The 17,219-nt window shown below is 45.6% G+C and overlaps 1 protein-coding gene across 1 annotated transcript in view; it reads right to left on the bottom strand.

Moving 5' to 3' along the window:
- Nucleotides 1-17,211, bottom strand: part of MAL2 (mal, T cell differentiation protein 2) — a 28,653-nt gene extending 11,442 nt beyond the window's left edge. Inside the window, exons 1-2 of the mRNA XM_029923481.1 lie at nt 17,037-17,211; nt 3,546-3,716 (exon numbers count right to left, since the gene is read on the bottom strand). Coding sequence (XP_029779341.1) covers nt 3,546-3,716; nt 17,037-17,168 — 303 coding nt within the window. The 5' untranslated portion in view covers nt 17,169-17,211. The remainder of the gene's footprint in view (nt 1-3,545; nt 3,717-17,036) is intronic.
- Nucleotides 17,212-17,219: the final 8 nt, after the last annotated feature.

The following is a 17,219-nucleotide window of genomic DNA, read 5'->3' as shown; positions in this document are numbered from 1 at the left end:
TATAAAAAGTAGCTACTTTTTTGCATGGACCTCAAGTATACTGTAGTATAGAGGTGGAATTTAAGGGAAGGTACTAAGCAGTCTGTGTTTTAGCTTATGGGCAAGTAATAAATTGTATCATGTATCTTGAATGTATCATAGATAAGCTGCTATATTACAATTGCCACTTCAGATAGCTGTGAAATTAGGTGATTAACTAGTTGGTACCTAACCTTCTAATTTCTGTATAAGTCTAATTACATTAAATAGAAGTGGGGGTTTTGATTTTTTACTTTGCTTTTCTGTTTGGAGTACCATTGTAACTATTGTATTGTAAATGACAGAAAATAATTGCATATGTTAAAAAAATAAATTGTGTAAAAAAATAAAAATAAAAATAAAAATGTTTTTAAAAAAATAAAAAAAAATAAGAAAATTAAAAAATTAAAAAACCACTCCTGAATTTTATTGCCTGAACAACAGATATAACGTTACAGATTGGGGGAGGAACACAAATGTAGGAAACCTAATACATTTATAAGGATATTAATGATATACACAATATCAAAAATTAGACTCAACATAAACAAAAGGAAACAGATGTTTAAGAGTGTTTCATGGTTTGTTTCCCTCTTTCTCCATCCCCCCGCGGTCCGACATGTTCATTTATTTTGTTTCTTAAATTTCACATAGAGTGAAATCATATGGGTTTCTCATTCTCTGACTGACTTATTTCACTTGGCATAAGACACACTAGCTCCATCCATGTCGTTGCAAATGGCAAGATTTCATTCTGTCTGAAGGCTGAGTAATATTCCATTGTGTATGTCAACCACATCTATGCCCATTTCAGCTGATAGACATCTGGGCTCTTTATGTAATTTGGCTATTGTTGATAATGCTACTATAAATATTGGGGTGCATGTACCCCTTTGAGTCTGTATCTTTCTAGTAGTGCAATTCTGGATCATAGGGCAGTTCTCTTTTTAACTTTTCAAGGACCCTCCAGACTGTTCTCCAGAGTGGCTGCACCAGTTTGCATTCCCAACAACAGTGCAAGAGAGTTCCGCTTTCTCCACATCCTTGCCAACATCTGTTGTTTTTTGGTGTTGTTAATTTTAGCCATTTTGACAGGTGGGAGGTGGTATCTCATCGTGGTTTTGAGTCATATTTCCTTGATGATGAGTGACGTTGAGCATCTTTTCAAGTGTCTGTTAGCCATCTAGAGGTCTTCTTTGGAAAACTTTCTGTTCATGTCTTCTGCCCTTTTCATATCTGGATTATTTGTTTTTTGGGCTAGATGGGTGATGGGTATTAGGAGGGCATTAACTCATTAGGTATGATGAGCACCGGGTGTTGTATGTACATGATGAATCACTGAATTCTACTCCTGAAACCAGGAGTATGTTAACTAACTAGAATCTAAATAAAATTTGAAAATTAAATAAATAAATGGAAAAAAGGTGGTATGTCTAATAAAACCAGGAGTGATGTTGGCAAAACTTTTAAACATCGGTACAGCATGTGCATTTACCAGTTAGAAGGAGCTGGGCAGTGCAGGCTCCTGGAGGCTCACTATTTTTCCAGGCATTAACCCTTTCATTGTTGACCTAATGGAGGTCCAGGAAGGTCCCAGAGAAAGGGCCAGGATGATGGGACCACAGCACTGGGGAAGAGGTAGCAGGGTGGAGCAATGACTATGTATTAGCTAGTCCTGAAGGCTATACTGGTACATGGTGGCCAAACACCATCTTTGAACCTAATACTAAAGGAGCCGGGTGGTGTTCCCCAACATCAGGCATCGACTGGTTCATTCATACATTATGGAGGGAAAGCCAGGCAATTAGGGAGAGGAGACTAAGCATCTATCTATAACTTAAACTGAGATTTCTGATCTTCATCCCTTGACCATTTATTAGAAATATTTTCTCATTATTCATGAGAAATCAAGGCAAAAATGTAGGCACACACTGCGTCAGCAACCTCACAAACAGGACTTCCTCTGTGTGTGTGTGTGTGTGTGTGTGTGTGTGTAACTGGTTTTTCTTAAGTCTTTATTTAAATTCCAGTTAGTTAACATATAGTGTCACATTAGTTTCAGGTGTACAATTTAGTAATTCAACAGAAGAGCTTTTATTTATTTATTTATTTATTTTTACCATTTATTTATTTTTGGAGACAGAGCCTGAGCAGGAGGGGCAGAGATAGAGGGAGACACAGAATTTGTGAAGCAGGTTCCAGGCTCTGAGGTGTCAGCAGAGAGTCTGACGCCTGACGTGGGGCTGGAACTCACAAACCATGAGGTCATGACCTGAGCTGCAGTTGGACACTTAAACTCACAGACCGGAAAGTCATGGCCTGAGCTGAAGTGGGACCTTAACCGACTGAGCCACCCAGGCGCCCCTCAAAAGAAGGGCTTCTCAAGTTTCCACTGCAAGCCTTGTGTGTTTAAGGAACTTTGACAATTACTAATCGCTTACTACAAATCAAACACAAAGCTGATGAGCGCTTTAGAGTACATTCATTCCATTATTCTTTAACGGCATCTAAGGGAGGAGGTATTATTATTACCATTTTAGGGAGGAAGAAATTGAAAGCCAAAGAGGTTCAATATTTTGCCCAAGGCTACACAGTTATTAAGCAAACCAGACTTAATTTCAAAGCCTGTGCAAGATTATAACCACTGTACCGCACTTCCTCCTTAACTTTTTCCACTAGCCATTTGCCCCCGGGCGGGGTTAATGGGCAGCCACATTCACTAGACTTCCCTGCTAGGAACCTTTGGGATGATGGCTCCCCTAACACTCTGTAACTAAGAACATTGTTTAATGCCCTCTGTCCTAAAGCTGGTGAATACAATGTTACCATACTTGAAAGGAACAATACAAACCTGACTAAAGGCTTGATTTAAGTTTCTAACCACCAACTGATTGGAATTCAAGCTCCACTGGCCATTTGAAATTGTCCCAGAGAATGAATAAGCATAAGCATGAAAAAGGGCCCCTAGTCATGTGGGAAAAGGGAAAGTAAGTTGATTCAATTTAATGGTGTTAATTTTTTAAATTGTGTTGACTGTAAATTCAACTCTTAAAATTTACCAATTCTTATTAATTTAGAACCGGAATTAAAAATAAGGTAACCCTGTTTGTAAGTACTTAGAGACTAGAATATATCGCTCCTTGTTTTCTGAAAAGAATACATGTATCTAACATCTGAAGCAGAAATCAATGGACAATTTCAAGATATGTGTCCCCGCATCCACTCCCCAAAGGCATCTCTTCGATAGTCAATAACTATAATGCGATTCATTGACTGTATGAAATAAAAGAGTCATTGAGTAAAGGTCACCTAACTCATAAAGGAGTAACAGATAGATTGCTCAGCTCTGATGACAGAAATGTCACAAACTGGGACCCTGCTGTCCAGCAAGGCAGTAGCTCAGCGACCTGGCGGTCACACCCTTTCTCTCTCACTAGGGACAGAACAGGGGATCAGGCATTTCAGGACAGAATAAGATATTTATATGTTTCTCACATTTTCCTGAAATAGACTTAATAATCTCTTACCAGGAAGTTCCAGTTGGCATCAATCTGAGTCACCATGCCAGAGAGGAACACGCCCAGGAAGAGGAGGGAAAAGATAAAAGCCGTCACAGACACGAACATGACCCATCCTTGTAGCAGAGGTAGAGGAACGTTGGAGGAGGCGACCAGAATCCAGACGAGGCCGCCAAACAGCTGAAGGGACAAAGAAAGAGGTCACAGGAGTGTGTAACAGAACACCGAATATCTGTGCTTATACCCCTACCTCTGTTTCTCCCCCAGATCCCTGCACACAGCCCTGCAAGCCTGCCCCTACCTCTCCTCTCTCCCCACACCAGACCCCTGCACACAGCCCTGCGAGCCCACCCCTACCTCTCCTCTCTCCCCACACGGGACACCTGCTTCCCTCAAGCACAAGGCCAGGGCTTCTGTGCACAGGTCTAACCCAGAGCCACACCTGCTTCTGCACCTGCCTTCGTGCTGGACACGCATCCTCAACCCACGAACAGACATGGAACTCTTCCATCACCTACAAATATTTTCCTTGACCCCGTGGCCTTTCTAACGATTTCCTTCTCAGTCAACCATTTTTACAAATTCATCTGTGCTTGGTCCTCACCTCCTCTCCTTGCTGTGACCCTCCAGGCCTCTGGCTTTCGCTCTCACCACTTCTCAGCGAGCTTATTAGCACCGATCAGCCATGACTTTCTAACTTGTCACTTCTAATGGCCATGTGTCCGTCCTTATCATGGTCTATTTGTACGTGTGAGATTGTTGCCTATCTGCAGAGTAAAAGCCGCAGCTGCTGTGAACAACGTCTACCTGATCTGTTGATATTCTTCTACGTGCTGGGCACTGATCTAATATTCAGGGACCGTTCCAGGTGCTGGGAATAAGATGGTAAACAAGCTGCACTTGGTCTCTGCCATCACAGAAGTCATGGTCTCTTACAGGAAAGAGACGAGTAAGTGTGTAAAATGCTGCTTCACAAATGTCACAATTGGGCAAATACCAGAGCTGAAAACTCAGGGAATATGCCCCGGGAGCAGCAACCTGAAAGGCCGAGGTAGGGAGCGTAGCGGTGGAGGAGAAGGCTGTTTGAGGTCAGGAGATGAGCCCGGACTTGGTCTGGTGGAGCCGAGGGGCAGAGCCCAGCCCTCGGGGAGCAGCAGGGACGGGTGACGGGCGAGGGCTGGACGCTGAGCTGAAGGGTCCTGCATACTTCCAAGGGCAATGGGAGGCCATAGAACCCCCGAGTGGGAGCAAGCACCATCTAACTTGTATTGAGAAGCTTCTCTCTGGCCAGAGAGCAACAGGGCTGAGGGACCACAGAGGACAGTGTTAGAGCCACAGAGCACACAGCCCAGGCGTGGGCATGGAGGACAGAGGAGAGTGAGCGGATTAGACAGAAACTGAGAAGTAGGCGTGGTGGCAGGTAGGGGACATGCCAGCAAAAGGACAGATTATTAGAAAGAAACCCAGATCTCTGGCTTGGGCCACTAGGGGTGAGTGAGAAATCACAGGAGGAGAAATGGCTCATGTGTCCGTCCTTATCATGGTCTATTTGTACGTGTGAGATTGTACGAGGACGGACAGTTTCACGAACCTAACCATGGCAAGTCTCCCTGTGCCCCCGCTAAAGCAAGAGAGGCTACTGGTCCTTTGTGTAGCCTTCCAGGCCCTTTAGGCTCTAGTCTGTCGATCCCATCCCTGTCGTCTGCCACTAAGCACCTCACATTTTACATTAAAGAAGAAAATCCATAGTCCAGAGATGAAGCACTTTCACATCTGCGTGGCCTGACACATGCTGGCCCGGAATGTCATTCCCTCCCCATGTGCAGTGGAGAGACTTCCATTCATAGCTCACCTTGAATAGTACATCACCCCAAAAGTCTTTCCTGAGTCCCACCCCATGCTCAGGCACCCCATCCCTGGGCAAGCTCCCTGTATGAATGTTACACTGCTGAGAAGCATTGTCGTTGAATGTCCTGGCATCCGGGCCAACTGCACTGTGAAACCTTCCTGGCAGCCAGCCGCCTTACAGGCCTCTGCATCCGAAGCCATGTGTCCACCAACATAAGGATCCCTTCCTACCACTCAGGCACTGTGCTAGATTTGGCGATCCGAAAGCCGGGGCTATACACCTGTTCTGAAGAAACCTAAAGGCAAGTAGGAATCAGCGCCCCCCCCTCCATGGAGGTGATATCATAGAAACATGTCCGTCTGGTGGGCAGAAGGCTCTCCCATATTTGCTTAGTATAAAAACTCCAAGTTTTCAAGAATACCCGGAGCTCTACATATTAACAAACAGTAATCACGGGTATCTTGCTTAAGTGTCTAGATAATAACCAAATTGCACAAGTCACTGAAAGTCAAAACCACAAATTTAATTCAAGTTTCTATACAAAGGCCAAGTCATTCAATTCATTATCACTTTGAAAAATGTCTTTGAAAGCATAATGAATTATCACTTGAGTATGAGAACTAAGGCATCAATCTAATAAATTTATAGTTGTGGTTGCTGGTATATCTGACGTCCTGATTTCAAATTTTAAAAAGTAACAAGAAAATTAACAATCATCCCAGAAAGTTTTCTGAAATAAATCTAAGTCATGAATATTAATGCATATTATAAAATTTAACCACAAACTTATTAGTTGATATGAAAGAAATTATGTTCCTGGTAAAAAGATTCTCTACTCTTCCACACTGTCTACTAAATATCTGAGGGTGATAAGATCTTCAAATCATTTCTTTTTTCTCAGCATCCTTTCTGGTAACCTTTTCTTAGTCTCTCACCACAAATAACTTCAGTTTCTTTAAATACTATTTAAGAAATATACATCACTATTAAATATCTATTCATTCAACCTGGGTAATAAAGATAAACCGACCAGGTTTATTACGGGGAGGCAGACTCAGACACTGAAGCATAAATATGATATAGGGATTATGATAAATTTGACACTCTTAAGAAGGGCTATATGATCCCCCAAAACGAAGCATGACATTTAATAAACCCAGCCTGGATCTCAAACTAGTTGGCCTCAAATCTACTGCCAAGCACTGCAGAAGAATACTCAGGGAAAAAAAGAAAAAAAAAAGGCGAGGTTCTGTGTCCTGGAGCTCTGGATCAGGGAGAAATAGACACCGGCAAATCTGATTCAGGAGCAGATTGTGGGGAGTGCTATAAAAAGAGCTCCACGCAGCGAGCTCCAGGAGGCCGGGAGAGGAGAGGAGAAACATGACGGGAGGCGTGGGGAAGAGGCAGGGGAGGCAGGCTTCCAAGGCAGACCAGGGCTTGGACAGCACATGCTGATGTGAAGCGGTCCAGATGAACCGTTCTTGTCTCGCTCAAAATCACAGCCCTTCCAACACCTCAAAGGCTTGGGAAGGAAACCAAGCACTTAGTGGAAAGAGAACAGATTCGCCTCCTCATTTGTGGGGTGTGTGTGTGTGTGTGTGTGTTGCATGGGAAGGGGGCGGGTGAGGGAGGAAGGTATGCGAGTGCCCCGCCCTCACATAAATACACCCCACGTCCCTGGCTCGAAAAGTCTGTGAAATCCAGATTTCAGTCCTGCTCACTATGGTGGCTTTGGGAGATATTGGAGGGATGGGTCTCAGAGAACATAATTAGGCTCACTATGGAGTCCCACCTTCCTCACTGCAAAGACTGTCACATCGGTATATGGGTCACTAGGGCTCTGACACAGTTTTTTTCTTCCTCACTTCATGACTTCCTTTTGCCAAGAGCTTCCCTTTCTCCTGAGCTTCCCAAGCTGGCTCCATCTCTAATCACTGATCTTTTAATAATATTACCCATGATCACTACATTCACTTCCTCTAATCCTGGGTGTTACTGAGCTGGGAGCATTTACCAGCCATACTGTAAATATTAGCATCCCTGTTTGGTAGAGGTGACTCGGAGGGAGCCTTGATTGTAGAGGTGAAAAGCAGAGCACAAAAATGGTGAAACCCTGCGGGAGAACAGCTGATAAGGTATCGCAGCAACTGCACAGTACACACACCCCGTGAGGAAGGGTGGAATACCACGCCCGCCCACGTTTTCTTGTCTTGGATCTGAATCCACATTCTGACCTCTTATCTTTCACTGCCTTCCATCACTCTCCGGTGTCCTGAAAAGTCTGATAATTACATATGAAACTCCCCAATGCACCACATTTTGACTTTTCTTTTAGGAACTAAGCTGGGGCTCATGACTCCGAACCTCAAGCTCTAACAAAAAGGCATCCAGACTTCCAGGTATGTGGCAAAGGCCAACCTTCCCTAGAAGTAGGTATCCCAGCCTTCCCCTGTGACTCAGTTTCCCCTTCTCCTCTGCGCTCAAATTAAGGGGTCCCTGGCAGACACCTGCAGAGCTCAAGTCTGTGTTGAGTGCAATTGTTAAATGCAACACATCCCCCAAACCACAGACTCCTTTGTGGCTTTCCATCTATCAATCTCTGCAGCTTGGCTCCAGCAAGAGTGTGACTTGACTGAAGCCTTCCCGTAAGAAAGCCGTGGAAGTTCTCATCCACCCTGGCGAAAGCCCATAATCCCGAGGGAAAATAGGGTGTGGTGCCGGTGGCACCTCTGATGATCCTGGCTGCCCAGAGGACAGACTTCTCAACCTCTCTCCTGTTTGGATGGTCTTGAAAGGATTCATTTTGCAAATGACCTTTTGTCTTTTCAAATGTCACTTATTTCCGAACAGCATACTTTTAGACATGCCCTCCAACATCTTGGCTAACAATTTTCAGACCAATCTGACACGTTCACCTTAGTGCACTCTCACTACTGCACTAAGGTAAACAGGCCAGTCCCTACTCTGACCTATTTTTAGTCAATGATTGGAATGAGAACAGGGAAAGGTAAGTGAATCTGAAAGTAGGAAGGACTGATTAGGTTACCCTGAAGGAGAACGATTTCATTATTTAGAACTTTATGCATATAACATAGAACCTTCTCTTTCCAATTTTTCTGCAATTTACATATGAGCATTTCATCACTGTAGCAGTGAGAATGAACCCACCAGCAAGCCTAGAGGGAAAAAGAAATGGTCTCTTCGTCTGGTTTATAGAGTTTGTTTGACTAAGAGGTTGAAGCTAATGAGGATAACAGAAATATTAACTAGCATTTATTGAATGCGTATGTTCCAAGAACCGCTCTAAGCATTTTATTTGTACCAATTTAATCCTCACAAACATGGAATCATAATCACTATTATTATTCCCATTTGACAGATAAGTTGAAGCAGACAGCCAGTAATAAGTTGCCTTCAGTTCCACAGTCAATCAGTGTTAGAACTGAGACTTGAACTGGCACCTGGCTTCCAGAGCCTATGCTCTTGATATTATGCTACTGTGCCTCCCTCAAAGGGTTTCTATCCTTTTGCTGTGGAGTAACCTGGTGGATGTGGGGGGCTGACTCCCTGAGATCACATCAAATTTGGGTAAAGTGCACATGCAGTTTTCTGAGGACACAACTTTCTCAGGATCACAAAGGAGTCTGTGCCCCTCCAAAAATTCAGAATATTGGGGCATCAGTCAGTTAAGGGTCTGACTCTTGATGTCAGCTCAGGTACTGATCTCAGAGTTTCATGAGTTCAAGCCCTGCATCAGACTCCATGCCGTGAACTTGAATTTCTCTTTCTCCCCCTCTCTCTGTCCCTCCCCTACTCATGCTCTCTCACTGTCTCTCTCAAGTTAAATAAATAAACTTTAAAAAAAAAAGTTCAGAATATCTTATCCTCTTGGGAACTCCTCCTATTTTAATAAATGCTGGTTTACTGGGTACCTGCAAATGAGGCAACATGGTTAAAGAGTGTTCAATGTGTTGGGACTATTTATCATCTAATGAGTAGATGACCTACAGTTAGCTCTTTATACTCAACCCTGTATTCCAAGATTTTTTTTTTTTAACTGGGAACATACTTTGGTCAACAGATAGATGTGCTTGCAAGGCAGCCCACAAAAATACAAATTCATTCACCGTGGGACCACCGTCAAGTCTCTCCAAGCTCACTTCTCCTGGCACCAGTCTAGGCTCTTGTCTCTCACTCCCTGCACACGAGTCCATCACACTGGTCCATGCTTCTGCCTAGCATGCTGCCATCAAAATTTTCTCTGGATACCTAAACTCCAGTAGCTGGATGCCATCGCCTGATCCTTCCATGGTTACCGATATGTGCATCCTCTGTAGCACTTACAACTACAGATTTGAAAAATCATGGGTTCCTATGGTTGTTTTGCACACTGGATTGTGAGTGAGGTCAGAGTCGGCAGCATCGGCTTAAATATCTCTGTATGCTCCGACCCAAAACAGTGCTTCCTACAGAAGATGTTCAACTGCATCTTCCCTGAAAGAAACGGAAACCAGCCGGCGTGGGCAATGAACGGCTCTAGAAGAAAGTGCCCAGCAGTGCAGTGGAGATGCTCAGAGCACCCTGCTGTCTGGAGCCCAGCTCAGTCGCTGGTACATGGTGGGTGTTCAGAAACCGGCACGAAGGCTAGTGAAGCAGGAACATGTACTTCTCAATTTTGAAGTTATTATTGGCAACACCCGCCCAGATCTTGTACTAGCAAGAGCTCAGGAGGCGGGGATGGAGAGTTATGGGGAAGGTGGCAGCTCTTGCCAGTCTAGCTCGTGACACCCCATTTTTACTCTTCTCCGAGCCCCAAATGTGTTCAATTCACCTATTCTCCTGCAGCTGCAACTAGAACTCTTGACCAGGGTGGTGTTTCTTTTGTGCCGTGCCCAACCCCCTCCCGAGCCCTCCATCAATCCCCATCTGTTCTCTCACCATGCGGATGTCCATCCAAACCAATCCTGGCCTGCCCTAGCCCTGGTACAGTTCTGATTTAGAGCTACAAGCTGGCGAGGTGTTTTTGTTTGTTTTAAATCAGAGAAAGGGGAACAAGACAAGTTCCAGGAAGCAATGGGAAATAGACAGAAGAGGCCTAGGTTCAAAATATGCTAATGCAAAGGAAGTTTTACTTTTTAGATTCACACTTGAAAATTTCAAAAATATATTTGAGGATGCTGGGAAGAATTTGTTACTATTGGTCTTCCTTCCCCATCTGACCCAAACTTCCATTTCAGTTTCTTAAGTAGCTGAAGCTAACCCTAAAGTGGAAAGCACACCCTTACAGGGGAGAAATACATTCTGGCTCCTTTTTATTCTTATTTATAACTGCCTTTGACTTCTTTGTTTTTAAGAAATCCTTCTTTCCTGTTTGTAGGTACCTAGTCATCACCTGGGTTAAAAATGCCCATGCAGGCCGACGCTCTGATTTCAGCAAGAACCACACGAATCGTTCATTGCCTCTTTTCTTCTTTTGTGCCTGCCTCCTTCTGAAAGCTATTATACAGAAGTTAAGAATGTCACATATGAAGGGACGCGGCCCCTTTTGTGTAAGAGAGGACACAGGAAATTCAGGTTAGACTGCAGATTCCCAGAGACGAACCATGGCGTTTTAAAGGTTGCTCAGGACGTCTACCTCAGGGCTGCCTTTCTCCACTCTGGCCAGTTTCTCTAGAATATCTTTACATGCCATCCAGTCTGTCCGGCAGATCAGACAGCATTTGGGAGGTGCCTCACGTGCACGATACATGTATGCCATCCTGGTCTCTGCCCTTTATCGTTACGCAGTCTTTTCTATGCAGACACATCAACGCAGATACCCCATGGCCCTGGCTCCTACGACCAGCTACAACATTTCTGTAGGGCTCTCTCTGCACAACAAATCTCATCCCCTGACCTTTTCCTTTGGTGCTGCAGCTCAAGACTTTCAAGAACCTGATATAAATCTTTCTGTACTGTAGTTCTTCACATTTTGTACGGGGCTGCCAGTCAAGGCGAACAATCGCCAAAAACAATCTTTGGGAGGGGCATCAGTCTTTTTTCTCTTATGCAGTTTTAAGGGCTCTTTTCACATGGCTGGCGATTTCTAACCCAGAGGAAAAAGGATAATGAAAAACCCTACTTAGAGAACTAAAACCCCTGCAGAGAAGGAAACATATCCACGGACAGCCCCTCTTCACCACTGCACACACACAATGTCTTTGTTCAACTCAAGGCTATTTTCTGGGCAAGAAAAGAAAACTCTACACATCTGACCACTTATATGTTAGTCTAATGTCAAAGCTTCAGGTTAAAATAACCTGAAGTCCCACCCCCAGATTTCTCGGCAGGACTGTGCATGCCTGATCCAGAGCCCCTCCCTCCCCATCATTCTCTCACTAACTCCTGCTGTCATTCCTCTGAGTTACAGTTTCTATTTAAGTTTGTTCCAGTATGATTTCAGAACATGTCAAACTTTACATACTTGGTTGACCTTCTAAAGGTCAGATCTCTCTTCTTCTCTACTTATGTCATTTGTCGTTGTCATTATCCCTCATTCAAACCGCTGCAAGGGCGCCTGTGTGGCTCAGTCGGTTGAGCATCTGACTTTGGCTCAGGTCATGATCCCGTGGTTCATGGGTTCAAGTCCCGCATCAGGCTCTGTGCTGACAGCTACCTCAGAGCCCGGAGTCTGTCTTTAGATTCTGTGTCTCCCTCTCTCTGACTCTCCCCTCCTCACGGCTGTCTCTCTTTCTCTCAAAAAAAAAAAAAATTAAAACCACTGAAATAAGTCCCTTAACTAATCTCTCTGCCTTCAATCTGTTTTATAAGCAAACTTCACCACTTAAAGATTTTTCTAAATGTTTATTTATTTTTGAGAGGGGGGAACAAGTGTGGGAGGGACAGAGAGAAAAGGGAACAGAGGATCTGAAGCAGGCTCTGTGCAGACGACAGAGTTCCATGCAGGGCTCCAACGCACGGACCAGGAGATCATGACCTGAGCTGAAGTTGGATGATTGACTGGACCGAGCCACCCAGGTACCCAAACTCAAAGATTTCTAAAACACAAGTACATGGGGTGCCTGGGTGGCTCAGTCGAACCATGAGATCAGAGAGATTCGACTTTGGCTCAGATCATGATCTCACGGTTCATGGGCTGACAGCTCAGAGCCTGGAGCCTGTCTTCAGATTCTGTGTCTCCCTCTCTCTGACCCTCCCCTGCTCATGCTGTCTCTCTCTCTCTCAAAACTAAATAATAAAAAAAATTAAAAATAAATAAATAAAACACAAGTATGATCACATTTGTCTCTGCCCTTCAACAGCTCCCCACCTGGCACCTGGTCTTGTCAGTTCTCAGCAAATCACACCTCAGGCCCTCTCTGCTCTCTCTCCTTCTTCTGCCACCATCCTAGGAGTCATGTAAAAAAACCAAAAAAAACCAAACAAACAAAAAAAAACCCAAAAAAACAAAACAACAACAACAAAAAACAGGGGTGCCAGGGAGGCTCAGTCAGTTGAGTGTCTGACTTCAGCTCAGGGCATTGATCTCATGGTTCGTGGGTTTGAGCCCCTTATTGGGCTCTGTGCTGACAGCTCAGAGCCTGGAGCCTGCCTTGGATTCTGTGTTTCCTCCTCTCTCTCTCTCTCTCTCTGCCTCTCCCTCACTGTCTCTCTCTTGAAAATAAACATTAAAAATTTTTTTTAAATAAATAAATAACAAAAACAAACTAACAATTGCTAGAACCTTCATGTCATGGTCTGTCTTGTCTCTAGGATTTACACATCCCCTTGTTTCTACCTGCAATTTTCTTTCCTGCTTTTCTTGTCTATTGAGTGTCTACTCATCACTTAAGACTAAACTCCTAGGTCACACCCATTCCAGCTGCCTGTCCCGACTCCCCAGGAGCCAGATGTTTTTCAATAGAACTTTTCATGAACCAATTCTATTACTTCAAAGACAGCACGAGACTTCTTCCTTGACTTTATACTTCACTATAGAGGAATTTCTTTTAAGAATAGGGGCTATGTTAATTATCCTTCCCAGGGCATAAAATAAGGCCTGATGCACAGCAGATTCTTAAGTATTTGTTGAATGAGTGAAAATTATTGGGACATCCACAACACCGCAGGTCCGAGCATGTGCATAAGAGCCCTAGAATATTTCCCGTAATGAGAAACGCTAATGAATATCCTGGGGAATGTGCATAGTTTCCCAAACACCAAAACCAGGCAACACTGAATTCAATACATTGACCTGTCTTCTTTTCCATGTTTAACACTTTACATGTGATCTCTCTTGAGCATTATACAAGGTAAGCTCACTGAGGACAGGGACCCGAAGTAGCTCGTTCAGCCCCATAGAACAGATGCTCCGACGTCCTTTTCTTATAAACAGACCTGCCTGGAAAACGCTTTAGCCGGAGCTCACTCTCTGCACTGACATGGTCCCTGAGCGGCAGTCAGTCTTAGGCAGATCATCTTAACCAGGTCAGATGTTCTTTCAGGTGAGGAAGGGTCTACCGTCTTGTCCCCCATCCCCAGAAGAGTGCCTTGCACACAGTAGGCATACAATCAATACCTGACAAAAGACTCAGAAAACCCTAACTTTGGAAACACTGAGAGAACTTGAAAACGTAACTTTGAAGGTGATGTGTTCCATCCTAAACTAAAAGGCTTAGCGTTGCAAAAATAACAGTATTAAACTCTTCATGGCAAGCATGCCTTGGGAAGGTTAGCTCAGTACAAAAACTGAGGGCTGACAACGTAAATATCTGGGAGCGGACCCCACTTACCTCAAAAACACCACACCATGCCTACGTGGTTGCAATACTCTCTACTTATGAAGCTGGTGCTATAAATTGCCTCACCTGGTGCCGTTAGGTGGGCACTGTGTGCATCTTGTGAATTATCTCTCAGTAAATGGCTTATACTTGAGAGATTATGCACGGGAATAATAAGAGGGACTGAGATGGAATTCTTAACGTAAATTTCGAGAAAATTTATGCTTGAGGTGCAGTTGACATACAATGTTCTATTAGGTTCAGGTGTGTAGCACAGTGACCTGACAATTCTATACATTCCTGAGTGCTCACCACAGTAAGCATAGCCACCATCTGTGAGACTGAATTTTCTGAGCAAAGTTTCCAGTTGGTGGGAGAGGTGAACTCCAAGATCACTGTTTCATTAGCTGAGCGGGCTACTGATAGCCCCACCCACTTGTCAAATGCTGTTTTCCCACATCAAGCTTGACGTGGCAACAAGACATAAAAAGAGAACTCACCAAGACAAATGGATTTGAACAGAGGCCAAAAATTGAGAGGGCGCTTGGGGATATTTAGAAACACTGGAAGAGGCAAAAATAATTGGTCCTCCAGAAAGGAGATCACCTAGCGTTTACTGCTCCTAGTAAACTGCCAGGTCTAATTCACAGGCTGAGGAATTTCTGAGGAGAAGCCATGGGAGACCGAACACTTTCCAGCAACAAGAAAACTTGAAGAGATAAGGGGAGCAGTCTGGATCGTCTATGGGCCTGAGTCCCTATGGGAATGGGGAGGGGTAGAAGCTCTAGCCCTGCATGAGGGCTGTCCCGCCCACAGGTGCCTGGTGAAGGCCCTCGGTGGTTCCCAGCCATGTGTTCACTAAGCCCTCTGGGGAGCTTTTAGGAGAACCTAGCCGAGTCTGGGCGCTTCCCCCAGAGATGCTGATTTAATTAGTCTGGGTCAGTCACCGTATTTTTAAAAGCTGCCCAAGTAATTAAATACAGCAGAGTTGAGAACTAACTACTGGGCTAGATATGGGGGCAGGGGAGAGGAAATAAATCACTTCTACTTTTTCCCCCCAGAATTAGGCAGTGTTTCCAAAAGTGACAAGACCACAGATGGCCCTTAACACAGTATTCAATCTGATGGCACATGGATGAACCTTCTTTGCATATAAATATATGTATACAAGTTCCTATATATATATATACATATATCTTTACATAATCCTTACATGTCTTTACATATATGTAAATGCAAAAGTATATACTTGAGTAAATAGTAAAAATATATACCCAATGTATCAAATTTGAGAATTCATGTATATTATTGCTTAGGATGAGGCTAAAGTAGACACAGAAGTTTAGAAAGTGAATCGAAGTGAACAGTCTGTAAATCCTAGTACAGGTGGAATGCGGATATGGCAAAAACTCCTAAAAGAGTTATGCAAATGAGAAGCGTTTGAGGACCGTGGAACTAAAGCAGCACAGAACTTATACAAGCTTTCTCCCCAGATCCTACTGTTCTAAGCGTGCTTCCCCCTCCTCCACACACACCAGTGCCCAGGCCCAGTGCCATCCCCTCGCTACTCTCCTCACATGGATGCCCGCGCCTCATCCCAAGCATTCAGATGCTCCGGAACTGGGCTCAGACTCAAAACCAGCCTCTTCCAGCCCCGCAGTCACGATCCGATTACTGATGTCGTAGCCTGTAACTCACTTGTCTCCTTTTGCAGATTCAAATCTGAGCTAAACTTAACTTAGCACGCCTTTGCCACCTTCACACAATAGGGCAGAAAACCAACGCTCACAAGGCATGCCGGCCCCACAAGCACAAAAGCGAAACCGAAGCGTCCAAATCCAGGTTATGCAAACTCAGAGGAGGTGAGGGAAGGGGGCCGAAACCTCCATACCGAGCAAACAACATCAGGAAGGCAGGGGACTGGCCAACAGTGCCCTCTGCGTCTGCCGTTCTCAGGGCGTGATGCAACCTCGGGTTGCCCAATTTAGGTTTGCACATTGCCCCTGCTCCACAAGGAGCTCCAAAAGCTTCCAGCTCCATAAAATTGCTTTAAGAAAGTTCAAGTCTCTAGTCCAATAAGGTTGCACGGCAGGCCAGGTGACCTCACCTTCTGCTAGGCCCAGAGAAGTGTGCTGAGAAGCGTCCACTGGCACGGGCCAGCTAGGAAGCCAGAAGGCGCAAAGGCAGGCAGCGAGGAACCTGACAGCCACTTTGGTACCTCCCCCATCAACGCCCGGCCACTCTCACGCCCAATTTATTAGAAACTGCCAAGGGCACGGTTCATACTTGACCTGTTTCCCTTCCCTGCCTCCTGAGCCTTGCTCCTCTCCCCAATCCAAAGGGCACGAATAATGGAAAGGGAAGGAGGTGGGAAGGCCCAGGTCTTAAGCCCGCCTTCTCTTCCTGGCACCTCCCGCCTCCGCCTTCTCACGTAGTGGCAGCTTTCAGGTCACTCAGTCATCGGCTACACCTTTGCACCACCCAACAAAATGGCAGGTTAGCAACAGGCGAGGCCCAGAGCGCCTGCTCTGGCTCTAGCCAAGCGCGGCCCCTGGCCAAGCCGCCGGGGGTCTTCCGCGGCGCCCCAAGCCCAAACACGCTTCCCCCCTCAAAGTCCCCAATCCTGGGCCCCGCCGGGCCGTCTGCTCGTTCTCTCGGGGCCATTTCTGTCGCCAGCGGGGGAGCAGGTGCCAGCGTAACAGGTGCCAGGCGAGAGGGCCCGGGTTCCGGCTGCGCTGGGCATAGACAGGGCAAGATCCGGAGGGGCGCAGGGAGAGGCCACGTCGAATGTAAGGGAGCTGGGACCCGCGCAGGGGGAGCCGGCCCGGGGAAGCAAGGATGCCGCGGCGGGTCCTCGCTCCCGGGGCGACACGCCGAGGTTGCCCCACTTACAATCTCCAGGCAGACGAAGGCACCCGAGTAGGTCCGCAGGATGTCCGGGCCGACGGGCAGGGTGATCCGGGGCGCGGGGAAGGACACGGCGGGGTTCGGGGGCGGCGGGACTGGCGCTCCGCCGGCCGACATGCTGCCGCTGCCGCTCTGCGTCTCTGCGCGCCGCCGCCGCCGCCTCCCTCC

Source organism: Suricata suricatta, chromosome 15 (assembly GCF_006229205.1).
Source record: "Suricata suricatta isolate VVHF042 chromosome 15, meerkat_22Aug2017_6uvM2_HiC, whole genome shotgun sequence".
NCBI classification, from domain to species: domain Eukaryota; kingdom Metazoa; phylum Chordata; class Mammalia; order Carnivora; family Herpestidae; genus Suricata; species Suricata suricatta.
The sequence above is the reverse complement of the archived record's forward strand: the minus strand, read 5'-3'. Positions and strand labels throughout refer to the sequence as shown.